General features: G+C 50.3%; 8 protein-coding genes across 8 annotated transcripts; 4 read left to right on the forward strand and 4 right to left on the reverse strand.

Moving 5' to 3' along the window:
• Positions 1-7,746: 7,746 nt before the first annotated feature.
• On the forward strand, positions 7,747-8,705 carry sod1 (superoxide dismutase SOD1; the record flags this gene model as incomplete). Its single annotated transcript, XM_026771439.1, has 4 exons — positions 7,747-7,759; positions 8,118-8,449; positions 8,514-8,610; positions 8,683-8,705. 4 exons carry the CDS (start codon positions 7,747-7,749, stop codon positions 8,703-8,705), a joined length of 465 nt encoding a protein of 154 aa, XP_026626629.1.
• Positions 8,706-9,524: 819 nt separating this feature from the next.
• Positions 9,525-12,713, forward strand: BDQ94DRAFT_143426 (putative transcription factor (Snd1/p100)). Its single transcript, XM_026766225.1, has 2 exons — positions 9,525-9,777; positions 10,002-12,713. The coding sequence occupies exons 1-2, from the start codon at positions 9,640-9,642 to the stop codon at positions 12,513-12,515; spliced, it is 2,652 nt and encodes an 883-aa protein (XP_026626630.1). The 5' UTR covers positions 9,525-9,639; the 3' UTR covers positions 12,516-12,713.
• On the reverse strand, positions 12,594-13,016 carry BDQ94DRAFT_31557 (uncharacterized protein). The gene has a single exon (XM_026775476.1). The coding sequence runs from the start codon at positions 12,915-12,917 to the stop codon at positions 12,672-12,674; it is 246 nt and encodes an 81-aa protein (XP_026626631.1). The 5' UTR covers positions 12,918-13,016; the 3' UTR covers positions 12,594-12,671.
• BDQ94DRAFT_143428 (SEC14 family lipid-binding protein) lies at positions 12,844-15,279 on the forward strand. The gene is made up of 4 exons (XM_026766226.1): positions 12,844-13,377; positions 13,465-13,606; positions 13,663-14,043; positions 14,104-15,279. Exons 1-4 carry the CDS (start codon positions 13,115-13,117, stop codon positions 14,614-14,616), a joined length of 1,299 nt encoding a protein of 432 aa, XP_026626632.1. The 5' UTR covers positions 12,844-13,114; the 3' UTR covers positions 14,617-15,279.
• Positions 15,280-15,548: 269 nt separating this feature from the next.
• Positions 15,549-18,534, reverse strand: BDQ94DRAFT_170214 (uncharacterized protein; the record flags this gene model as incomplete). Its single annotated transcript, XM_026771440.1, has 3 exons — positions 15,549-15,590; positions 15,675-17,919; positions 17,981-18,534. The coding sequence occupies 3 exons, from the start codon at positions 18,532-18,534 to the stop codon at positions 15,549-15,551; spliced, it is 2,841 nt and encodes a 946-aa protein (XP_026626633.1).
• A 459-nt stretch (positions 18,535-18,993) lies between these two features.
• On the reverse strand, positions 18,994-20,419 carry BDQ94DRAFT_170215 (DUF1479 domain-containing protein; the record flags this gene model as incomplete). The annotated part of the gene is made up of 2 exons (XM_026771441.1): positions 18,994-20,163; positions 20,219-20,419. The coding sequence occupies 2 exons, from the start codon at positions 20,417-20,419 to the stop codon at positions 18,994-18,996; spliced, it is 1,371 nt and encodes a 456-aa protein (XP_026626634.1).
• Positions 20,420-21,210: 791 nt separating this feature from the next.
• On the forward strand, positions 21,211-22,326 carry BDQ94DRAFT_170216 (putative short chain dehydrogenase/reductase family oxidoreductase; the record flags this gene model as incomplete). The annotated part of the gene is made up of 3 exons (XM_026771442.1): positions 21,211-21,262; positions 21,319-21,566; positions 21,667-22,326. The coding sequence occupies 3 exons, from the start codon at positions 21,211-21,213 to the stop codon at positions 22,324-22,326; spliced, it is 960 nt and encodes a 319-aa protein (XP_026626635.1).
• Positions 22,327-22,437: 111 nt separating this feature from the next.
• BDQ94DRAFT_170217 (uncharacterized protein) lies at positions 22,438-23,709 on the reverse strand (the record flags this gene model as incomplete). Its single annotated transcript, XM_026771443.1, has 1 exon — positions 22,438-23,709. One exon carries the CDS (start codon positions 23,707-23,709, stop codon positions 22,438-22,440), a length of 1,272 nt encoding a protein of 423 aa, XP_026626636.1.
• Between the last annotated feature and the right edge of the window lie 681 nt (positions 23,710-24,390).

Here is a 24,390-nt window from a genome sequence, read left to right on the forward strand (position 1 = left end):
TTTTTTTTTTTTTTTTTTTTACTCACCCAACCCAACTCATATCATGTTTTATCAGTTGGATCTTCTCATATACTGAATATGAAGTAAGGATGAGCGAGTGTCGATCATTATTCTATCCGCAGCTTCATTTCCTCTTATTTTATTTTCGCTGTTAGGACGAGGGGTGATAATTTCAATAAAGATAAAGACAATTATCCTTTCAAGGCAAGATTGCTGAAATAAAGCGGATTATCACAGCCCTGCGCATCATCAGCGGAAAGATGATCGAAGGCAGATAGTTTGCCAGATTGACAGTGGGTGGAAGACACCGCAGTCGCAATCGCGATCCGATAATCATGTGCTATCGATAAGTTGGATTCGCGAGTGGAATAAGTGGGAGTTGTATAGTAGTGATAAGCATGAGTACGATGTGACTTCTGTTCTCTTCTTCTTCAGTTGCTGGTACAAAGGAGGAGTGAGAGTACATGGCGAAGAGGAGCAACCGTTTCAAGATTGGGATACTTGTCGGCAATAGTTTTTTTCTTCATCAGGGTCTCATTGGACACTGACTATATTGTATATATTGGATAGGAAGTATATAGTTGTTAGGATTCTGGATGTCGAAAGCCCGATGGGATGGTAATGATGATCCAGACTTGTAGATATTATCGATTAGTCTCTCTCCTGTGATCGTAATGAGCGAGAGCATTGAGCTTTTCTTTCTTTTCATCTTGCTGGTAGGAGACGATAATAGTGATAATGGCGTTGATAATAAGGACAACCATGAATTGGCCCCAGCTCCTGTCGCCCTTACTTGGCGATGGAAGTGCCCATGGACTCGTAGTAGTACTAATGAGCAATTTCATGGCGTCAATCTTCTCTTCCTTTTGCTATCTGGTAGGTGGATGTAATATCAGTGAGAAGGCAGACAACCATCAGTTGTTCTTTGGTCTTATCTCTGCCAGATACTTGGCGATATCGTCAGTAATTCAGTGTATACTTTTTAGTAAACAGATCATTGAATCAAGGAAGTAGATGTTGAAAGCATGATGGGATGGCAGTACTAGCAGCAGCACTAGTATCTGCCTTTACCACAGTTTTCTCAAGACCACTGTCAATGATGCTCTCAGTGGGAGCCGAGTAAAAGGTTGGCCAGGAATTCTCCAACCTGAAAATGTATCCGAGAGCTTCCCAATGTGATTTCTTCCTTCTTTGTCGTTTAGAAGCTGTTAGAATAATAAAGAAGGGCAATCATTGGTTTTTCTCAACTAATGTCACGGACAATACTTTTCTTTTCCGTCAATGTCCATACACTAACCAGGCCATTATTGGGTGGGAAATAGCCCATGCGATCATGACGGAATGGTTGCAGTTAACCAATCATGTATACATCTTGTCGATTGAATCATGTCGTGTATAGTAAGGACCAGTAGCAAGTCTTTCTGAGGAATCTCTCCTTGTAGTAACAGTTATGAGACTGTCGTAGTGAGCTTCTTCCTTTCCATTTTTGCCGTTGAGAAGCAGTAAATAAAATTCTATCGGAGAGCTCCAGCCATTTTGGCCATGGTATCGGCGAACAATGGTGCGACGAGCAAAAGAGGTGCCCTTTTTCCGAGTTCTATATATGCCCCGACTGAAAGAAGCAGTTATCGAAGAGCCCCATTGTCATTCTGGCCATGGTATTGCAGATAACGGTGCGATGAGCAAGAGATGTGCTCAATATCCGCGCTCTATAATAAGAGCGACCGTTTTCGCCGTCTGAGTCACTGGTAAGTCTCATATATAATGACATGATTATTGTCGGGATGATCGTCCACTTCGCACTCTCGACCGAGAAGTATCACTATAGAACCGCCATCGCGGCCTAATCTGAGTTGTCGATTGAATCCTTCTGCGGAGCCGGCGAGCTCAACTCTTCTCTTCTTTGCAGCAGTAACTAAAAGGGAACCATAGACTGAGTCAGATGCTCTGCAAGTCAAGTGTCGCAGATATCAAGGTGATTGCCATCGGTCCGTCGACAGATAAGGAGAGAGATCATATAGATGGCAATGTAGTTATTAGGGTCTTCTCTCGCATATACATTTTCAAGGGCGCTGCTTATGCAATGTGCATGACGATCATAGTGCCATCATGCATGTTTCAAGAAAGTACCATGTCCCTGGACTTTACCACTAAGAGAATTCTTCTCAATGGACCCATGATTTTGCTCATCTCGCCGAGAACAATAAAACAGAAAGGGTCGAGCGAGCAAGGGATTGCTCATTCGTCATATCATCGATACCCACTAGGCGTATGGTCCCCGATGGCTCGAGGTTTCGTTGGTAAGCACCAAGGTCGATCTTATGTAGAATAGTTGAGCACAGTGCGATTTCCTTTGAACGATTGATTCATCAAAGTGCTGGAAGCCCCATTTAAGGATGCTTATACTCGATGTTCCTAGTTTGATGGTAAGCCTGGGACCATTTCACCCATTATGTTCTGATTGTTGAGGATAGTTGTTGATAGGGATGTGGTTTCCGTCCGAGTAAAAAGCGCAGTATACACTCGACGGAAGTTGGGCTGTGCGATCGATCGAGCGTTTTCCGTCTGAAGTATTCGGTACACGATTTCATTGATTCCGTCCTCCTAGGCTTCTAGCTTCTCTCCTTTCAAATCACCTCGACCAGTTTGCTCTGCACTTGAGGAACGTTCACCTGTGCACACATCCGTGCTTGCTTGTGAGCTTTCCGCCCGCTCGTTCGCAGACGATATCACTGTCAACAGTGCCAGGATGTCTGTTAAGTGTCCCTTCTCTTGCTACCACAGTATTGGAAATTGATCAGTCACAGGTTCTCTGGGATAGTGAGTATCAGGCCGACCGGAGAGTTTGAGCTGAGACCAGCCGATGTGCGCGTCTGAGGTCTCGAAGGTAAGCGTAGGATTGTCCTACTCATTAGGTCGAGATCATTTGTTGAGCGTTATCGAAGATGTTAACTTCCCATGAAAGTCAGAAGTCAAAAGTAGGAACTGCCGGATATATTTCATGAAAGTCAGACTACCACATCAATAGACCGGCTAAACATTTTGGGGATTTAAAACCCAATTTGCTTAGCCTTCTTTGTCGTGTGAGGCTTCGAGATGGACCATTCCATCTAATCTTTGGGTTATTCAAGATAGTCGTGAATGGTGTGACTTTCCTTAAGGTGGGAAGTGCATTGTATTTCACGAAGCTTTGCGTTTTGTTCGATCGACGTATAAGTTGAAGTAGTTCCTCGATGGTCTAGCGGTCACGCTCGAAGTATTCGGTACTCATGCGAGAAGCGAGAACTGACGACGTGCAGTATTACTCGCTCCATGCATGTCCTCATGAACTTTTGTTAGGGCTAGTCATGAGTCGAGATAAATCGGGCAAGAGATATAGCTGAGATTGCCTTGCAACGATACGAATTGGCGATACTTCCTCGGCTTTTGAAGTTCAAGAGTAAGCGTTTCCTTCATCTGACTCACTGCCATGTCTCCAGATTGCCACATTCCTCAGCTTCTGACAACTCATTGTATTGTTCGACTTGAGATTGGCGGCGATGCAGCAGTCTTGAGGTGCGAAGGCGTGGCAAGGTAAATGGAGTCTCAATAGTAGTTGAGTCCAGGGTCACCTCTCATGAAAGTACCGAGTATCAAACATGATCTATAGAATATTTGGAATATGGTTTGATTGGCGGTTTCAATACCGAAGGGCTTTTTTTTTTCAATTAGAAATTGTTCAGTCCCTGGAATTGGGTGTTTCGAAGATAAGCCCAGAGCTGTGCCTTTGCGTCCACGGCCGCTTCATGTATTGCGAGTTTTAGTTGTGAGATCAGATGTGTTCGTCTTGCAAGGTCTCCGCGACGTGATGGAGCGATTATTCACCTCTAAGTTGAGGTCCAAGGATCTGTCGGGAACACTTCATCATCCGTGCTATCCGATTCTCAATGCAGCCGACGCCGAATGTCAGTTGATAGATGGATCGCTCGATTGATCCTTCCGAGTATATTCTATCTCTGATAAACTTAAAAAAGTAAGTATTGTAATTTCTTTCACCCAGTGTTCTAGTCTCCGTTTAAAGTTCATGAGATAGTAGGCCGTACTAACCTGAATAGATGGAGTGAGATAAAGAAGCATCGATCGGTTTAGCTATGTAGTGAGCGCTTTCTCATGCTTTGAAGAGGCACGCTGCGAAGGAGATTGTGTAGTAACCAGTGTAAGGTACTGGAGATATTGGTGATTTCCAGCTGATGTGGGGATTCGAAAGATTTAGTAAATTGATCGAATCCAGTCCATCATACCCGCGTTGCCTGTATCACCGAACGGTTGCCTCACCGTCACCTGCAGGTGCATATCTTTAGTGAGATCTCAATGATACCTTTGGGAGATGATAAGAAAGATTCCATCCTGGATCGTATTGTCCGTCACCTTTCAGATTCGATAGTAAGTTCCATCGATGGCGGGTTGGCTAAGACCAGAGACGCGTTTTTGTAACAAATACCGGTAGATAGATCAGTGAGGTGTATAAATAGAGCTCCAGTGTTGCAGTAGCTGTGGGTAACCCTGGTTGCCCGGGTGAGATGAGACTGTTGTAATATCTCGTTTAGTTCTCAGTATGTCGAGCAGGTGGGATAATGTGCCAGTGAAGCGTTTGTTGGCTTTGAGCATGGGCAATAAGCCGCTTGATCAGTATATGCTTCAGGGCGTCACAAAGTGCAGCAAGCACTTTAGATAGTTCTCTTTAGTCATGGCGAATATCGATTATGGATAGCGTCTGAGATAATTCAGTCCATCTGTCCGCAAGCCGAGCGAGCCCAGAGATAAGCAGCAATGACCATGCATGGTCTCTTTCGAACTGGTTTGACTGAGTCCAGAGAAGGGCAGCTTCCTTAGAACTGTGTAATTCCTTTCTTGTTTGCAATCTATGGCCGCTGACACTGCTCGGAGCCACGCATCAGTTGAATTCGATCATTATCTCCAATATGAAGTGTTCAAAGCTTTTCTGGAGTGACCGCATGTTCATAGAACCATAAAGTTTGAAGTTGTTACCGGATTCAGCTCATATCTTGGTCTTCTTGAGTACATAGCTGGACAGAACCGAAGGTTCCGGATGGAAAGCGATCTTGCGATGCTCGTCCACCAGACCTAGTGAAGAATATCCGATACTGCTCTGCTCATCTCTTTATAAATGCCATTTGATAGTGCTATGCTTTAGAGGTGCGAGTAACGCTATCCTCATATAAGTAATCTGTATCCAGTGTTACCGGTTAGTGAAAGCTCTGTAGACGGGTGACTCTCGAATATAATCCCAGCAGCGGGATCGATGGATCAAAAAATGAGATCTGGAGGATGTCTCCTCAACATACCGTTCAACGTCATGAATACTACCATGTTACTTTCTCTCTGTACGTCAGAAGGAGGAGTAAAATCGTCGAGAGTTGTAGGCAAATATGGCCAACTCTGCTTCGATTATGGGTTCTATGAACCGAATAGAGTGAGACTTGTCGAAGAAGACTCTCTCTCATCATCATCTTCAGTTGCTTTTGGAGGACATCATAGACAGCCCCCAAGTGCCTTCTTTCACCTTCCACAGATCTTTCTGCTTGAGATGCTCTGTTGCCAATGTCTCGGAGCACGAGAGTTTGCACCAGATAATCTGTGGACTTGACCATCATATAAATGTGATAGACCAGGTGATCAGTCGTAAATGAAAGATATTAGTGTCATGGAAGATTATTATATATAAGTATAACGTGATAATTAGGAGATGGGGAGAAGAAGGAGAGGAGAGAGTTTAGTGGGAGGAGAAGGAGGTTTATATAGCCCAGCAGGAAGCCAACAAGTGAATGCTGATATCTCCAGATTCCCAAGATTCAACGTAAAAGGTGAACGAAAGAAGTGAACGATGAGCAATATTTGATTTAGCAGGCCCTTTTGAGGCACTCCGTTGAATTTCAAGCTGTTCTCGTGCACCGAGATGCGTGCACTGAGATGCAATTCAACGATGCAGCTTGACCAAGCTGCACTTGCCCTAACTTTGGAGGTAGTGAGCGGCATATTAGAATCATAGCATGGGATAACAGGACCGAATGATTCTACTTTAGGAGACGAGCGGGTTATACATGATGACGACCGTCATAGTGAGTTAGGGTTGTAGAAATTTTGATAACTGGACGGTGCCGGGTGACTATTTGTGAACCTGAAACGCCTGGTAAAGGCACATAATGATGATAGACTGCTAACTACCCTTGAACATTGTGATTTGCTTCGTGCTTGATAAAGTCTTGGCGTTAATGTGATTCCCGCTTCTGATCCCAGGGGGTCAGGCATAGTAGTAAAAGGAATTTGGGAGTAGTCGAAATAGACAGAGGTCCTACAGAAAGACTTACTGATCCAGTGGGTGACCAAGTAAAAGACTTCATATTCTTCGATACATCGCTTGTTGTATTTGAAGATATCGATCAATGGCATAACATCCGCTGAGTGAAGGGGTCTTAGGCCTCTTGAAGGCTGCATTACACGCATAAGATGGTCTAAAAGGCAGGTACCGAGGCAGGTCCGTTCGGATACAGTCTTTTGAGGCATCGATTATACTTAACGAGCTACCTTGGCAGCATCCTTTGATCTCTGAGCTATCACAAGCTTATAGAGCATCGAAAAATTTGGTGGAATAGGAGCAAGAATGTCCAGAGATTTCGAGTCGAAATTCTGGGATAACACTAGAAATGAAGCTCCGGACCTGGTAGTACTCGTTGTGATCTTATGAAATCGCTTGGTGAAACGACGCCTAAGTAGCGGCACCTTGGGGGAGGCTATAATTGTGCAGACTTCGAGCAACTATAGTATAGAAAAGGTGTCACATAATGTTGCCAGCATGGACGGAGCATTATCAACAGACCGTTATAGCTTCTTGTAGATTCATGCTGTACTCTAAGCGAGGTCAGTAACATCCTCTATGGGGACTACCTACCCCAAAGGATAGCTTCAAGGGTCTCGATTAGTAATAATCTACAAGTGTTGATATTCAACAGCAATACCAGACTCCGGTAAATATTTCCAAGATAAGGACAAACATAAGCGAATGACGAGAGCGATGAGGTGATTCGTGATGGTGGTGGTGGAAGTAGGAGGTTTTGAGTAACGCGAGAAATAATACACACGGCAAGTGGGGTTGATTGATACAGATCGATACCTCTTTACCTTACCTTAGCTACCTGCACCTCCCGCTGCAGTTCGTTGCAACCCACGGGAAAGGTCCAGGGTCTGACAGCAAGGTAAAGTAGCATTCTGGAGGTGCTTCTGTCCTCTCTTTTCCGTCCATGAGAATGACTGGGCCTCGGAGAAGCTTTCTCCTTTCCCCTCAGTAACCCCAGTGATACACCAATCATACGTGTAGAAACAGTCTGGACCCAACTTGCTAATGAATCGCGGAAGGAAAAGCTACTGCGGTGCCCCCAAAGCTGGTTCGGGAAGGTGGAATACAGCACCAAAACGTCATTCCGAAGAACCCCGCCTGGTGGGGGTTTTTTGGTGAGCTGCCGATGGAGGGAAAGGCCGACATTGGAAGCCCATCGAATCCACTGGGGAGCAACGAGCGAGGGAGGGACTCTGACTGACTGATTCGGAGTCTGCTGCTGCTGTTCTGTTGGGTCGCTCATTATTTACCCCTCGTTTTCTTCTTCTCTCTCTTTTCCTTCCCATCATCCTCTTCCAAATCTTGAATTTACCCCTAGATCCAAGGTAATCCGATCTTCAAAAACCGTCAAAATGGTCAAGGCTGGTAGGTACCTGCACTTTTCTTCAGCCCTTTTGGTTTTCCTATCCTGCTATTGGCCTTAACCCCCTCCACGGATCCACGATCGACCGTGGCCGGGGGACCTTGAGTGAGCAGATTTGAGCACCTTGCGATCCCTCCTGCACCTATCACGGTCTGGGGACCCTGTTTGCCAGCCGGGCAAGCTCAGGGGGATTCGGTGACATCTGCCAGCTCATTCGTCCCCCGTCAGCTGGAGCTTTGTTTTATCTTTCGTATTAATAGTACCACGATTCAAGTCTGGTTGATGGCCGGTGATCGTTGGATCTCGTGGTTCTGGAAGGTTTCCATCAATGCAAATCATGGGCTGACATCCATCTCTTAGTCGCTGTTATCCGTGGAGACTCTAAGGTCTCCGGCACTGTCACTTTCGAGCAGGCCAACGAGAACACCCCCACCACCATCTCCTGGAACATCACTGGCCACGACGCCAACGCTGAGCGTGGCTTCCACGTCCACCAGTTCGGTGACAACACCAACGGCTGCACCTCCGCTGGCCCTCACTTCAACCCCTTCGGCAAGACCCACGGTGCTCCCGAGGACGACGAGCGTCACGTCGGTGACCTTGGCAACTTCAAGACCGATGCCGAGGGTAACGCCGTTGGCTCCAAGCAGGACAAGCTGGTGAAGCTCATCGGTGCTGAGAGCGTCCTGGGCGTACGTTTTATCCCTCCCCTTCTTGCTCATAGTCTTTGTAAAGATGCTAATGCAATGGATACAGCGGACCCTGGTCGTCCACGCTGGTACTGATGACCTTGGCCGTGGTGGCAACGAGGAGTCCAAGAAGACCGGTAACGCTGGTCCTCGTCCCGCTTGCGGTAAGCTTATCCCTACCACGATACCTCATCTACTTTACTTGAACATTGTTTGCTGATTTCGTTCTGTCACAGGTGTCATCGGCATTGCTGCTTAAATGCCTTAATCAGTCTCCAAAGCTGTTTGTCTAGGATGTGAAGGGCTAGATCAGAATGAGTAGTCTGCCATTATCCCGTCGAGGACAGGAAAAAATGAACACACGAATGACTTGATGCCAACTGTTATGATTACCGGCATTTCTGCCAGACTGTATCGAAGCGCTGATTAGCTCTGCTGTGGGTAGCACAGAATGTAACCCTTCTACTGGAAGAATTAGCTTTCCTTCTTTGGCATCCAAGTAGTACAGGTTAAGATGCACAATGTCTCATCATCGTCTCCTTTTTAGATTGTACTCGTTGCGGCCTAAGGTGATTTCTAGCGCTTACAGCTACATACACGTTGTCATGGAATACCTGGGCCAGAGATGAGAGAAGAAGACATGCCCAAGTTTGATCAATCAGCTCAGCGCTCGTCGCCAGAAACATTGAGTAGACAAGTATTTATGCTGCAGCTCAACTATGCTACTTGGTGAAGCATCTTTGGTGAAGTGGTTAGTGAAGTGGTGCTTTCCACCCACTGCAGTGATGGAGCTCCAAGAAGCTTGTAGTTCAAGGAATATGATCGGGAAAGAGCCACTGAGTACATGGAAGATTCACTCTTCATGTTCACTGGAACCTAGCAAGCTAATTCCGTGATCGAATCGCAAGCAACGGTGCGGAAAGTGGCAGGAGAGAAGCTCTGTCGAGGCCAGAGTCGAACTCCCCCACAAAAGTCAGGTGCCCGCCCGCGCGCGATTGGCCGCTCGGACTGCTGTACCTGGCCTCAATGGAAGTAGTCCGACTGTCTTCTTCTCCCTTTCCCCTATCATTCATTCGGTCTTTTTTCTTGTCCCCCTTCTCATAATACATTGCTTACATCCCTTTCTCCTTAATTGTTTCTGTCTTCTAACCCCCCGTCTCGTCAATTACCGGTCTCGCCTGTCGCTCTCCAGCATGCCTCTGGAAGCCCGCGTGAAATCTGTCCTGTCCGGCGACACGGTGGTGCTGTCGCATATCACCAACCCCGGCCAGGAACGCATTCTCAGTCTTGCATATGTCTCCGCGCCGAGGCTACGCAGAGAGGGAGATGAGGTGAGATGGTCCTTTCTTGTGCTTTCAGATGCAATGTCATTGCGCGGTACAACCGTTTCTTTTCTGCTTGGATAGGTGGCCTCTACATTGGGGACAATTGGCTGCATTCCATCCGAATCTCACATTCTTGACTGAATTGGACTCGATTCCATGTTTCGTTTTGACTAGCACCGCTTAATTGCTTTATCAATACCTTGCTAACTTTAGCCGTTTTCTTTCCGCAGCCATACGGCTTCCATTCCCGAGAGTTTCTCCGCGAGCTACTAGTCGGAAAAGTCGTGCAATTTCAAGTCCTGTACACCATCCCTACCGGTGCTAAGCGCGACTACGGTACCATCAAACTCCCGACTTTCGACGTCTCCCTCCCCGACATCAGCGTCCAGGAAGGATGGACTCGTGTCCGCGAAGAGGCTGGCAAGCGCAGCGACGAGTCCGAAGAGACTGTGGCGTACCTGCAACGACTCCGTGCATTGGAGGAACATGCCCAGACGGAGGGCAAGGGAACATGGGCTGGCACAGAGAACGGTCGCACAGAGACCGCTTACGAGTTGTCTGACCCTAAGGCGCTGGTTGACGAATGGAAGGACAAGCACCTGGAAGGTATCGTCGAGAGGGTTCTGAATGGCGACCGACTGATCGTCCGTTTGCTCCTCTCTTCGGAGGAACACCTGCAGGTTGTCGCCGCTATGGCGGGTGTTCGTGCGCCAGCAGCCAAGAGAGTGACGGCTGACGGCAAGGAGCAGCCTGCAGAGCCGTATGGAGACGAGGCATTCCAGTTCGTCGAGTCGAGGATTCTGCAGCGCAAGGTCCAGGTGTCTCTTCTGGGCGTCACCCCTCAGGGTCAACTGATTGCTAGTGTCCTTCACCCGAACGGCAATGTTGCCAAGTTCCTGCTGGAAGCTGGTCTTGCCCGTTGCCACGATCATCACTCTGCCCTGCTCGGTACTGAGATGGCAGCTTTCCGCCGTGCAGAGAAAGTGGCCAAGGACGCCAGAGTGGGCATCTTCACTGGTCTGGTTGCTCCTAAGGGTCCTGCTGGCGGGGCCGAGGACTACGTTGTTGGCCGCGTGCTGAATGCAGACACGCTCTTTATCCGCAACAAGGCCGGTCAGGAGAAGAAGATCAGTCTCAGCAGTGTCAGGCAACCGAAGCCATCTGATCCCAAGCAGGCTCCTTTTGCTGCCGATGCCAAGGAGTTCGTGCGCAAGAGGATCATTGGAAAGCATGTCAAGGTCACCATTAACGGCAAGAAGCCCGCTACGGAGGGATTCGAGGAGAGGGAGGTTGCCACCGTTGTTCACGGAAACACCAACATCGCTTTGGCCCTTGTCCAGGCGGGTTACGCTTCCGTTATCCGCCACCGCCAGGATGACGAGGACCGGTCTCCCGAATATGACAACCTCATGCTTGCTGAAGCAGAGGCCCAGGCCGAAGGCAAGGGCATGTGGGCTGCTAAGCCCCCCAAGCCCAAGCAGTACCAGGATTACTCGGAAAGTGTTCAGAAGGCCAAGATGGAAGTTTCCATTCTCCAGCGCCAGAAGCGTGTGCCGGCTATTGTCGACTTTGTCAAGTCAGGATCTCGGTTCACCGTTCTGGTTCCTCGTGAGAACGCCAAGTTGACTCTCGTCTTGTCGGGTATCCGCGCTCCCCGGTCTGCCCGTAACCCCGGTGAGGCGTCCGAGCCTTGTGGCCAGGAGGCTCATGATCTGGCGAACAAGCGCTGCATGCAGCGTGATGTTGAGATCGATGTAGAGACCATTGACAAGGTCGGTGGATTTATTGGTACTCTGTATGTGAACAAGGAGAACTTCACCAAGGTACTCCTTGAGGAGGGTCTTGCTACTGTTCACGCTTACTCTGCCGAGCAGTCTGGTCACGCTACAGAGTACTTTGCTGCAGAGCAGAGGGCCAAGGAGGCTCGCAAGGGTCTTTGGCACGACTGGGACCCTAGCAAGGACGTCGTTGAAGACGAGGAGGAGCCTGCTAACAGCAACAACAATACTGACACCGAGGTTGCCCAGCGTCGCAAGGACTACCGCGACGTGATTGTCACTTATGTCGACCCTACTACTGGCCGCGTTAAGGTCCAACAGATTGGCACAGGTACCTCTGCCTTGACGGAGCTGATGAGTGCTTTCCGTTCGTTCCACCTCAACAAGGCCAACGACACTCCGCTGCCTGGACCTCCCAAGGCTGGTGACTTTGTTGCCGCCAAGTTCACCGAGGACAACGAGTGGTACCGCGCTAAGGTCCGTCGCAATGATCGCGAGAACCAGCAAGCTGAGGTTGTTTACATTGACTTCGGTAACTCGGAAGTCCTGCCCTGGTCCCGCCTCCGGCCCTTGAGCCAGCCGCAGTTCTCCGTCCAGAAGCTTCGCGCCCAGGCGGCTGATGCAGTGCTCTCCTTTGTCCAATTCCCTGGTGCCGAAGATTACCTGCAGGATGCAGTCAGCTTCCTAGAAGACCAAGTCTACAACCGTGAGCTTGTTGCCAACGTCGACTACGTGTCTCCGGACGGAACCCTGCACGTCACCTTGCTGGACCCTACCGAGTCCAAGAACTTGGATCACAGTATCAATGCCGACATTGTTCGTGAGGGTTTGGCCATGGTGCCCAGGAAACTGAAGGCCTGGGAGCGGGCCGCTACTGAGACACTGTCGCACCTTCGCAACGTAGAGGAGGAGGCGAAGCAGGAACGACGGGGTATGTGGGAGTATGGCGATCTGACCGAGGACTAAATATTACACTTATCATAGTGTTGTGTTTGGGGTGGCGGAAGAAGATGTCTGTACAATTATCCACATGGCGCTTTATGCTGATTCCCATGAGCGACGGATTGAGTGGCTCTGGAGCATTCTTACATTGACAGCTTCCAAAAGCTGTGCTACATTAGTCTAGGATTTCTCAAATATGTTTTTTGAATAAGGATACCAAAAGTTGGATCTTTGGCAACCTTCCTGTTTTTTGTGCCCTGCATAAATATGTGCATAGATGACATAAGCGGATGTTATCTCCGCGACTGTCCGATGCGGCGAATTGTCTTTTTCCGACTTCGCAGCGTCAGCCCAATTTTCTTGTCCTTTATGCCATATCCCCGCCATTCCCCTCGTGTTTGCGGCTTTCGCTCGTTGTTGGACCATTTGTGACTAGAATTCGACGTAGCCGGCGCCTTCTCGACTTGAAACAAGGCCTCGTGACGGGCTCGAAACAGATAAGACTATAACCAACCGACTTCCGCCGACGCCGAGCTCAGCTCGTCCAGGGACCCGCTTGAACTTCAGTACTTTTCCTGCAATCGCCCACTTTCAAGCATACCCAATCTCGTTAATTTAGCACAATGCCTTTCTGGGGAACGAAGTCCTCTCAACCTGCGTCGGAGAGCGACGCTAACTCTGCGCATGACGCAATCGAACACAAGAACGACCCCGTTGCGTCGGCCTCGCAGGCGGCTGGCACGGCGTGGCTCGCTGGCCATCTTCACCATCTGACTGACGACCAGGAGAAGAAGCTGGAAGAATTCAAGAAACTGTGTGAAGAGAAGGGATACTACAAGCCGGAACGGGATGGAGAGAAGGCGAGCCATGATGATGCGACGATGCTGTATGTTCCTTTCGCGCTTTGTCTACATAGAGCCCGTCACACTCGATGAACACGCATTGGAGAGGAGCTAACGTGTATTACGCCTAGGCGCTTCCTTCGCGCGCGCAAGTTCGACGTTGATGGCGCTTGGGGCCAGTTCAAAGACACCGAGGACTGGCGCCGGGATAATGCCATTGAATCGCTTTACGAGAACATTGATGTGGAATCCTACGATGCTGCCAGGAGAATGGTTCGTGAACTGATTTATACGTGTATGGCGATAGTCGTTAACATGCTCTTGTCTAGTATCCGCAATGGACCGGTCGTCGAGACCGCCGCGGTATTCCCGTCTATGTTTTCGAGATCAAGCATCTGAACAGCAAGAACATGGCCGCATACAACGAGACCATGTCCTCTTCTACCTCTACGGCCGAGACGCACCAATCCTCCACGGTCCCGCAGCGTCTCCTGCGTCTGTTCGCTCTTTATGAGAACCTCCTCAACTTTGTTATGCCTCTGTGCTCGAAGCTTCCTCGTCCTAACCCGGAAACCCCTATTGTCACATCTACCAACATCGTCGACGTTAGTGGCGTTGGACTTAAGCAATTCTGGAATTTGAAGGGTCATATGCAGGATGCTAGTGTTTTGGCCACTGCTCATTACCCGGAGACCTTGGATCGGATCTTCGTGAGTCTATCACCCCTCTTTACTCAGGGATAAATCCCGCTAACCAGCTATCCCTCGAAGATCATCGGCGCACCCTCTTTCTTCCCTACCGTCTGGGGTTGGATTAAGCGCTGGTTCGACCCCGGCACCACCTCGAAGATCTTCATCCTCTCCGCCGCCGAAGTAAAGCCCACCCTGACATCCTTCATGGACCCGTCCAGCATCCCCAAGCAGTATGGCGGCGAGTTGGAATGGCAGTGGGGTGACATGCCTTATCTCGACGAGGAGGCCCGTAAGGTCGTCGGGGTACTGGAATCTCCTCCCGCTGAGGGAGAGACCAAGCCCAACTTCATCAAGGGTCCAGTCCTATTTAAGGGCGACCACGTCGAAATCCTCGGAAAGGTGAACGGCGAGAGCCGCAAGTCTAACGTCCCTGTTGGCGCAACTCCAGCTCAATCAAACAACAACACCTCCCCCGTGCAGGTTGAAAAGCCCACTGAGCAGGAGAGCTCGGAAGGCAGCGAGAATGAGAAAGTTCCTCTGCAAGAGCCGGCTCCCGCATCGGAGACTGAGACGCAAACAGTGACTGCTTAAGTCATTTGTTTAATTACTCTTCCGAGCCCACTTTTCACTGATTTTTTTTTTCTTCCCTTTCTTCGTCGAAGGTACTACTAATAGAACCCAAGCCACGGCGCCAGCGGTTATCCGATTTATCTATCATTACCCTTTTCCTACTGCAACCTACCTACCGTTCTAGATAATATACCACTTTTCTACACTTTCCCCCTCACATCTTTCATTGTCCTATCCGGGCTTGAACAAATATCATCGTTGTCTTATATACTGCATTTCTCATATTGTCATTTTTCAGGATCTGTCATAGGTGTAACTTGGGTGTGTGTGCAGCAGCCATCATCGTCATAGAAAGATGCATGTTTTTCGGGCTTTATTTATATACTTATGGTCATTCTCATACTTTATTCAAGCTCCTACCAGTTGGCTTCCTCACTGTACTGATCGGTTTGTTGATAACCATAAGAGATCCAGTTGCATTAGTATTCTTGGATGAATTTGGGATTGGTTTTCGCTTTATAAAATCCCCGCTGAGAAAGTTCGATCTACCTTTTTCAGGTCAAATTTTTAGTGTGAAAGAGGCGGATAGACGAATATCTGCAATTATGAAGTGCCATATAATCTATTCTGGCTCAGAAAGATCTAGGACTACAAGTATACAATGGATTCGAGTTTTATTAGAGACCTCACTTCTCCTGGACATATAAACAAGAAATGGGATATTAACATGGTTGCTGGTAATCACTAATGAGAAAACAGATACTATAACTGTATACATCTGTTATATTACGTCTTTACATCGTATCGTATATCTAAAAGTAAATAGTAGTAGTAGGTAAAGGCAGGTAGGTCAGCAGTTTCGTCAACTACCACCCCAGTCCCACCCTATCCCATCCCAACGTTTCGCTATAATACATCAATCACAACGCAACTAAACTAACTCAGACTGGTGTTCATCTAGATTTCCAGATCATGTTGATCTGCTTTCTCTTGACCTGTTAAAGGGAATCTCGGTTAGTTATCTGTCTACTAGATATGGCACAACTGTAGTAGAAAGGGTAAGGTGGAGGTAAACGTACCATCGGAGCCAAAACAATCACACCGGCCGTCAGCGCCACAATAGTCAAGACTAATTGCAGCTTGGAGAATCCCTTGCCCAGGACATCGAATGCCTGGCTAGGAGTTGCTCGTGTAGCGAAGATGTCTCCGCCGAAGGCGAAGATCAAGCTAGTACTTTCGAGCAGCGTCGGGGCGGAGAGTACGCTCTTGATACCGGAAACTTCCCGGGAATGCGTGTGGTACCATTTGCCATCAAATTCGAGGAAGGGGTTGTACTTGAAGAGACCCTCTTCGGCTTCGGTGGAGGTCGGGTCCCGGCCGATGGGACGGCGGGGGTCGAGGACGGGACGGGGGATGCCAATGATGGCATTGGAGGAGGGAAGAGTGCAGAGGAGTTGGCGAACGGTGATGCCCTGGCGGGTCTGAGTGACGGCCATGTGAGAGATGGGTTCCGGGATGATGAAGGCTTGCGAGATCACGTGGGGCAGAGGGAGGTCACTGATGCTGGAGTAGTTCGATGCTGAGTCCAGAGGGCCGCGATCATTGGGAACGGGGGACTCGTAGAGCTCGGAGATCACCAGCTGGTAGCCCTTGGCGCTGGAGGAGTCGACAGCGTCTGCCCAGAAGGAGTAGGCGAACCAGTTCTCGGAGATAACAGAGGCAATGGGCTGCGTGGGGTCGACTCCTTGGTGGGTGCTGGAGTGAAGAATCTTTCCGGAGATGGCGTCCAGAAGGTAGAAGGTGGCAGAGCTCTCGCCCACGGCAGTGATGAGGGCGAGGTTGGGGTTCAGGTACTTGTAGAGTACTGACCGGTTGCCCAGGACTTTACCGATAGAAGCAACAGGATCGTGGGAGGGCCGCGCGGTGGCGTGGATGATCTTCTCGCCCGGGGTAGGCAGGAACTGCCAGACAGGGTGCTTGTTATCGCGAGCGGCCCATCCGAGGACACGGCCATCATCGCTAAGCGTTACAAAGAAACCCGGGCCATCAATAGGCTCCAGGGGTGTGCCATTGTCCTTGATGCCGACAGTAAGGGGAGCGTTGCCGTCGCCCACGACGGCAACCGAGCGGATCTTTGCAGCGCCGGGGGTGCGCGCCAGAATCTCGCCAGACGTGGCATCCAGAGTGACAGAGCTGCCATCATCGACATACACCGTAGCAGTGCCAGGATGAGCCAGAATAGCCTTCACATTCCACGAGTCCGCTTCCGCAGCCTTGACCTTCCAGGACACGGCGCCGTGCTTGGCGGCATCAAGGGCGTAGACTCTTCCGTTCTCTGTGGCCACAATAACAGACCTGACAATACCGAAACTATCGAGGTTGGAAACCTCATCGGTCAGGATACTCGTCAAAATACGCTTGGGCAGCCCCTTCAGCCACTCGGGAAGATGCTGAAGGTCTCTGACGTGACGCTTGACGCGGTGAACGTAGGCCCCGTAGAGGCTTTCGTGACCCTCAACTTCTAATTGATGGGCCAGATCCTCCTGGACGGCCTCCTCGACCCAAGTAGCGGCCAGGGCACCCGACAGAGCTTCATATCTGGTCCATTCCGTCTGGCCATTGCGAATCAATTGCCAATCACCAGATTCCAAAGCAGCGGCCGTCCGGACGGCAACGCTCTTATCCTTGGCAACGACCTCCGACACAGAGTGCAAGGCTTGCTCCATAGGGGGTGCCTGGTGGACCCATCTTCCCAATACCCCATGGGAGGCCGAAGAGACGACGGTCGTCTCCGACTGAGTGATACGGGTGAAGTAGACGTTGGCATCCTTGTTGCTCGTAGAGAAAACGGACCATCCCTGCAAGCGAGGAAGTTCGTAGGCCTTGGATACCGAAGCAGACTTGAGATCGACGTGATAGACTTCCGCCCAAGTGGTGGACTCCGTCTCGTAATGCACCAAGAAATGCGGCAGCGATTCGAGCTTTTTGGGGGCATGGACCGTGATAGAGCTAACACTCTCACCACTTGTATTTTCAATATCGAACGAGTGTACCTGCTTCGTACCGATGACGTTGACCTTGAGTGTCTTGAATGACTGATCAGCCCAGACAATCATGGGTGCGGCAGTGTTCGCGCCCACGAAGAGAACCGAGTTGGTGCTAGACAAGTCACTTTCCGAGCTCAGAATCTGCTGTCGGGTTTGGCGGCCGGTCAAGGGATCCAAGGAAGTGACCTTGATTCTGTATCCTTTCCGCGAGGACGGCTGCAGAGCGACGTAGAAGACCTCGGTGGCCGATGACGACAATTGGAGGGGAATATCACCGCTAACCGGGAAGTGTCAGCGATGGAAGCTCCAACAGACATTAGTTACATGTATAATCGTACCTTTCATCCAAGTGCTCCCACTTTGTCCGACCAGAATCTCCATCCAGCCTTCGGACAACGCCAGCCTTTCCGCTCCAAAGCGCCACAGTGTCTTTCGTCGACGGAGCCGCACTGGCATCCTCCAGCTCCAAAAGCTCAAGATCAGCGACCACTTCACCCTCAAACCAGTTTTCCCAGATCAATTTGCCATCCAGTGCAGTCCACGAAGAAATGTAATCACCTAGCGCGCTGACCAGGGCGTTTGTGCCTTCGGAGGCGCGGAGTAGACCGTGGGGATTGCTTTCAGCCGCGGGCAGATCAGATCGGGAGAGGTTCTGTCTCCAGACAAGGGAGCCATCCCTGGGGTTCACTGCACCGAGCAGCGACTTCTCTGAGAGGGTGTAGAGCAAGGAGGCATTGGAGGTAGTAGACGGTTTAAGGAAGAAGGTCGATTGGGAGGTGGGAAAGCCGAGCAGCGCGTGATGGTAATCGACGTGGTTGACCTCGTCCCGGTAGATGGCCAGTGACGAGGGAACGCACGAGGCGAGCAAGAGAAGCGTCGCCTGTAGCCACATATTTATGACTGATGTTTCCGGTCTGGCATTGGAGGGCGACAGAGGAGAGAGGTAGCTGGGACGAGATGGTGGCCGACGAACGATAAGCTGCGGACCATCGATGACGGGCGGTGATGTATCATCGGGCAGAATCCCTTTTCCCCCGGTTTGTGTCTCCACTACAGCTTCAGCTTCTCTCTCGATTGCACTTCTCCCAATTCTCCATCATCAAGAACAGCTGTTACAGTATTTACTGATGGGTGCTCTCCCATAGGACTGACATCGGCGTGGGCATAATGTCAAACATTTAGAGTGCGACACATGTTCTCTACCTCATATTAATCATGTTTTACAGGAAGGTCTTTCATACAGCTGCCAAGACGGTGATATAGTCCGAATGATATACATTTTGATGCTATTCTATGTACAGATACAAATACAAGTTTGTGACTCCAAGTGTGCTCATCTTATGCAAGAGACTCATGCTTGCCCGAAGCAGGTCTTGTTGGCAGCTCTGACAACCGCCTTCTCTCCCTCACTCATGTCGTCGGTAATCTCCCATGGCTGACTTCCCATACCCATGGCGCGCAGGCCTTCTGCATCGACAGAGCTCCAGTCAAGTGCTCCCTGGAAACCGATCTCACCGGGTCCACCAGCGCCCGGGAAATCCCAGGGCGGAGAGTAAGCAAGCGCAGCCTGGCGCTGCTTGAGCAGGTAGTCCACGTTCATTTCGCACATAGGCGTGGCAGGGATGTAGAGAACGCTGGAGTCTCCCTTGCCGCGATGTTCCTTGTCAACGGAGTGCAAGGAATCACAGTGCCAGGCAACGTAGTCACCCGGTTCCACCTCGGGGACGGACACCATGGTAGTTTCGAGATCCAGGTGAGGATGTGTTACGGGGTTGTACTCTTGACACGTTCCGGGTACGGCACCGGGGAATGTGTTGTCCAGCACCGGCTGCGAGGACACTGGGTCGAAGAAAGGTCGGAGGATAGTGTAGGCGGTACTCTGGATGAGCATGGGGCACACATGCAGTGAGCCTTCGCCAGGAGCTGTGTTGGACATGGACAGCCATCCTTGGAAGAATCTTAGCATGGAGCAGGAACCGGCGCCATTGTATAAGTCCATATTGGCCGAGACACGGTGCTTGGCATCCCATGGGTCGTACTCTTCCCATTTGCCCTCTAGAATCTTGGTATAGACCCGGGAATACTCAGGATCCTCCCAGCGCTCCAATGATCCACCGTCGATGTGAGGACCAAGAGTGAACTTTGCGTCACCCGGCTGCCTAATCCGGAGTCGGTCTGCGTAGGTCAAGGGGTTCCGGGTCGAGATGGGGGTGTTGGGATCGGACGAGTGCCAGAGACGCTGCAGGAAGCGCTGGGTTCCGAGCATGTTCGGATGTGCTCGGGCCTCTGCTTGAGATGGAGTCCAGTACAGCTCATAGACCGCTGGGGAGTCGGGAGGAAAGGCCTTCACGCGCTCTTGATTGGCAGCAGCATAGTCCTTGATCCTCTCCTTCCAGTCGAGGGCTTTCTCTCGAGGCATCACGTTCCTGATGACCACGGAACCTCTGTGACGGATCTCTGCAAGGAGATGGTCTGGGACGGTTCCATTGACCACGTCGGAATATTGCACCGATGGAATGATCTGGGCATTTTGTTAGTGTCACTCAATGCATATAGAAGATGCCATGGAAATTTACATCGCTTCCTTTGGCCTTGATCTTGTGCACTTCCTCCTCCAAGCTAGGGAGGAGTCGCTCCCAGCTTTGCTTCAGAGCCTTTTCATTCTTTTCAAAGTATTTCAGCTTCAGATCCCTGAACCGCGGGGGCAGTGGCTCTGGCTTGTAGTCTGGTCTCAAACTGGGGAAGACGCTGGAGATATCGCCCGCAGCCTTGGTCATCGACGACGCCGAAGTCGACGTGGACGCGGCGCGGGCGGCCGTTTTTGAAAGAAACTTTGACATAGACATGATATCTATCTTTCCAATAGGTACTTGGAATCTGGAGATCTCTGAACACTAGCAGACAGGACCTCCTGCAATTGATATACCTGCAGCTGGGGCGGAGTATTTGTCGGGAGTACCGAATACAGCAGTCGGGCCGATTACTTGATAAAGTATCTCCCCGCCTTCCCCCGCAAAAGCGGCAAAGAGAAGATGCGGGAATGTTGCTCTTTGCGGGATCCACATCGCTCCGGGGTGAACTATTGCCTTCACTTGACGTTGCCTCACATTCCAGAGGCGAAAAATATAAGAAAGCTTGGTTTGGGTCGCATAGGAGTCTCGGGGCCACAGTTCAGACTAGCCATCGGACTTAACGATAGTCAATTGTTACGAGATCACCCTCCAGAGCAGGCCCGCCGCAACCGCCCTTGCAGTCCTGCGCAGAACGCTGTGGATCAGGTCTCGCTGCGAGTGACTTCAAGCGGACAGATCGGCACTTTCACCGAGGAGAGCACCCCAAGAGGCAGCGGTCAGATTGGCAATGATGACTTGTCCTCGGTCTTGTTCCGGGTTCGTACCACCTCCAGGGCTCTTGTCCTCGGTCTAGTGATACAGCGACACGCCCATGGGGCAGACCCGGGTCCCGTATCGAACCCCTCCGGAACATTTATAAAGTAGCATAGGGCCACTTGGCAGAAGCCAACAAACCTTCACCCATTGCAGGCCCTGAGCATCAATTCCGGTTTAGAATGTCCTTCGCCGTCCAAGGCCGATCTGCTATCGTGACGGGGGCAGGTTCAGGTGCGTCACGCATGGTATTCGGCCGATAAGCACACTTCACTAAGTAGTAATTGTAGGAATTAACCTGTCCTTCGCCAAACTACTCCTCGAACATGGATGTAACGTCCTGTTCGCCGATCTAGCTCTCCGTCCAGAGGCACAGGCGATAGTGGATCAATACTCATCGAAGGCGAAGACGCCACGGGCCGTCTTCCAGCGGACCGACGTGACCGATTGGCAACAGCTCGAGCGCATGTTCGAGGTAGCAGAGCGGGAATTTGGAGAACTCGATGTTGTGTGTCCCGGAGCAGGTATCTTTGAACCGGTATAGTTTCCCTATACACTGATCCCATTGTTGTGAATCACGCAAGGGGGTAGTATACTGCAGGGACGTCCCGTTTGCTCACGCCAGATTTACATCACAGCATTGGACCAACTTCTGGCGTCCTCCAGGAACCCCTGAAAGCCGAGACCCGCGATATGGAGGTCGCTATGCCCTTCTCGATATCAACCTCACGCATCCGATTCGCACCACACAGCTAGCCATTGCCCATTTCCTGCGCCATGGGAATAAGCAGAGACGCAAACACATCGTTCATATCTCTAGCATTGCCGGTCAAAACCCCAATTTCGTCGCCCCGATCTATGTCGCTACGAAACACGGCATCAATGGCTTGGTACGGTCATTGGCTGGCCTGGATCAGGAGTGCGGAATTCGTATCACAGCTGTTGCGCCGGGAGTCATCAAGACACCGTTGTGGACAGACCATCCTGAAAAGCTCAAGGTAGTGAACGAAGGGGCCGATGCATGGGTAACTCCAGACGAGGTAGCAGAGGTCATGTTGGCGCTTATCCAACAGGATAAGGTGAGCGGTATCATTGGGGATCAGAGTGGTCGTGGTCCCCAGTACCCAGTCAGTGGCGGAACTATCTTGGAGGTCTCCAAGACGGTTCGCTCGGTAGAGCCCTTTAATGATGCTGGGCCTGGAGATCGACCAGGCAATACGGTATCTGATAACAGTGCGCTGATCAATGAAACACATGGTCTGCTATCGCAGCGTGGATGGGGAATGCCCAAGTTGTAGTTAGATGGAGATAAGAGAATAAACTAATACTACTTTGGCTTTCAGGATGCCAAATGGTTAAGCGTTATCTAGGCACGATAAATAATATGAGCTATCTTCGCGTAGCTTCAACTACTGAAATCGAGCAGGTGGCGGCCAAATCCCATCTCTTTCCTCTCTATATCTCGCATTGGCGGCCGCATGCAACCTGGTCAGCTCCGAGGTATGACGATAGGGCTTCCGTCTCGCCTCGCCCTGAAGATCGCGCTGAACCAACCGCGCAAACAATGTCGGGGCGATATGCTTGATGTCGACTTTTAGGGGTTGCAAAGCCTCAGGCTGAGCTCCAGTCGCAGCTCCGGTCCCGGTTCCAATCTCAGTTCCTGGCTCTAGCTCTCGCTCTGTCTTTGATTCGGAATTGGGTGCAGGCTCAGCTAACCAGAGATACGGCCGTGTTGTTTCACGCGAGCGGAACGCCTCGTCATCCACGTAGAGAAACACATCGCGTCGAAAGCCAGCAAGAATCTCGTTGTTTGAGAGCATTGTACTGAACTTGCTCCGTAGTGCACTCGGGTCCATGCTGTTATTACTACCAGCCACAGCCACCCAATTCAATGTGAACCGGTCTCTCGTTTCGTCCTTAATCAGTCTCGGTGAATAGTGTAGTCCGTGGTAAACAGCCGTTCCAACCAGGGATTTATACTCTGATAGTCGGCCTCCTTCGTCTTCTTTCGGGTAGATTACCACGAGGCCAAAGCGACGACCTTCTTCCCCAGGGCCAGAATCAGAACCAGGAGCATAATCACGCGCTGGAGCTGAGCTGGATTGCAGTACGTGCTCCTGCCAAGGAACCTTCATCGCAAACCGAATATTCCTAATGTCATCATCGTTCAGCGCCTTGGCCGCCGCTAGTTCCACTTCTAGCCATCGCTGCTCAACCCTCTGCGCCGCCTCCCTAGCAGTCCGAATATCGTCCGTCGTCGCCGCTTCCATAGCTCGAGCCTTGAGGTCCCGATCTTCAGAAGAAAGGCGCGCCACCTCGAACAGGATATGGCCCGATTGTCCCTGGACTACACCGGCCGTTAAGAGACTGGCTTCTTTATAGCTCAGGCCGGGGCTGCTAAGGGGGAAGCCATCATTGCCACTGCTATGGTTGTTGCTGCTATTGATGGCTTTGGTAACGAGCTCGCCCATGGACAAGCCGCAGGCATTTCGACAGAGGGTGTCTTCCTCGTCTGGTGGGGGGCGGTGGGTGATGAGTCGACGTTCTTGATCCGTTAGTGAGGAGGGGTTGGATATGGCACGGTTGTAGAGGGTGCGTGTCGACTCATCCAGGACTAAAGGGGTTCTATCTACGCTTATGCTGAAAGGGTTGGTACCTCCAGCATCGATGGAAAACGACATGTTGACAATTGTGTGATTATTCAGAAGGAAGAGGATGATTGTGTGCGGGAACTTCTTGGGGGTAGCAGAGTTAGACTGCTGTGGTTTTAAGTAGGAGTTGATAAATACTAAGACAGCATTGTGTTCTAAGTTATAATGATACTATCTTGAACGATATACTAGAGAATAACTAAGCATGACCAGGCTAATTATTTTGAGTTATATAAATAATACTCTGTCTAGTCTTCCTCACTTAGATTAGACCCCATTGTAACAACGTTTATGAGACTTTATGTTTACCTAAATAAGTAAGATAGAATGGCATCCTATGGTGTGGCTGGTTGGGATGACTCATGCCAGTTTCAGCCAAATCTGGAAACTCTTTCCACCCTCATGAACTTCCTTTTATTGTCTCATTCCTGTCGCCAGCTAAATATGAAGATAACATTACGTATTACCGGGTTCTACTGGGTCCTTTGAATGTGTCTATCGAACCAAAGCAAGCTAGCACTCTGCAGATTGCGCGAGGGCACTAAGAAATGGTGTATGACCTGTGCTTCAGCCTGGAGTAGTACTCCACTCACTGTCTCAGTACATAATCTTGCTTGCTGTCCTTTCCACAGCAGCAAATTTGGTTGGATTTGAGCAACAATACGGATCACAGTGACTCTAAATCAGCTTTATTCTTACCTGAATATGTAT

The sequence above is a fragment of the Aspergillus welwitschiae genome (assembly GCF_003344945.1).
Source record: "Aspergillus welwitschiae strain CBS 139.54b unplaced genomic scaffold BDQ94scaffold_15, whole genome shotgun sequence".
Classification (NCBI taxonomy): domain Eukaryota; kingdom Fungi; phylum Ascomycota; class Eurotiomycetes; order Eurotiales; family Aspergillaceae; genus Aspergillus; species Aspergillus welwitschiae.

Excerpts from the sequence above, each read along its gene's own strand:
- BDQ94DRAFT_143426 (XM_026766225.1), top strand. The coding sequence starts at position 9,640 with ATGCCTCTGGAAGCCCGCGTGAAATCTGTCCTGTCCGGCGACACGGTG. Across the intron at positions 9,778-10,001 it reads TACGCAGAGAGGGAGATGAG|CCATACGGCTTCCATTCCCG; the intron begins GTGAGATGGTCC and ends TTCTTTCCGCAG.
- BDQ94DRAFT_31557 (XM_026775476.1), bottom strand. The coding sequence starts at position 12,917 with ATGGTCCAACAACGAGCGAAAGCCGCAAACACGAGGGGAATGGCGGGG.
- BDQ94DRAFT_143428 (XM_026766226.1), top strand. The coding sequence starts at position 13,115 with ATGCCTTTCTGGGGAACGAAGTCCTCTCAACCTGCGTCGGAGAGCGAC. Across the intron at positions 13,607-13,662 it reads ACGATGCTGCCAGGAGAATG|TATCCGCAATGGACCGGTCG; the intron begins GTTCGTGAACTG and ends GCTCTTGTCTAG. Across the intron at positions 14,044-14,103 it reads AGACCTTGGATCGGATCTTC|ATCATCGGCGCACCCTCTTT; the intron begins GTGAGTCTATCA and ends TATCCCTCGAAG.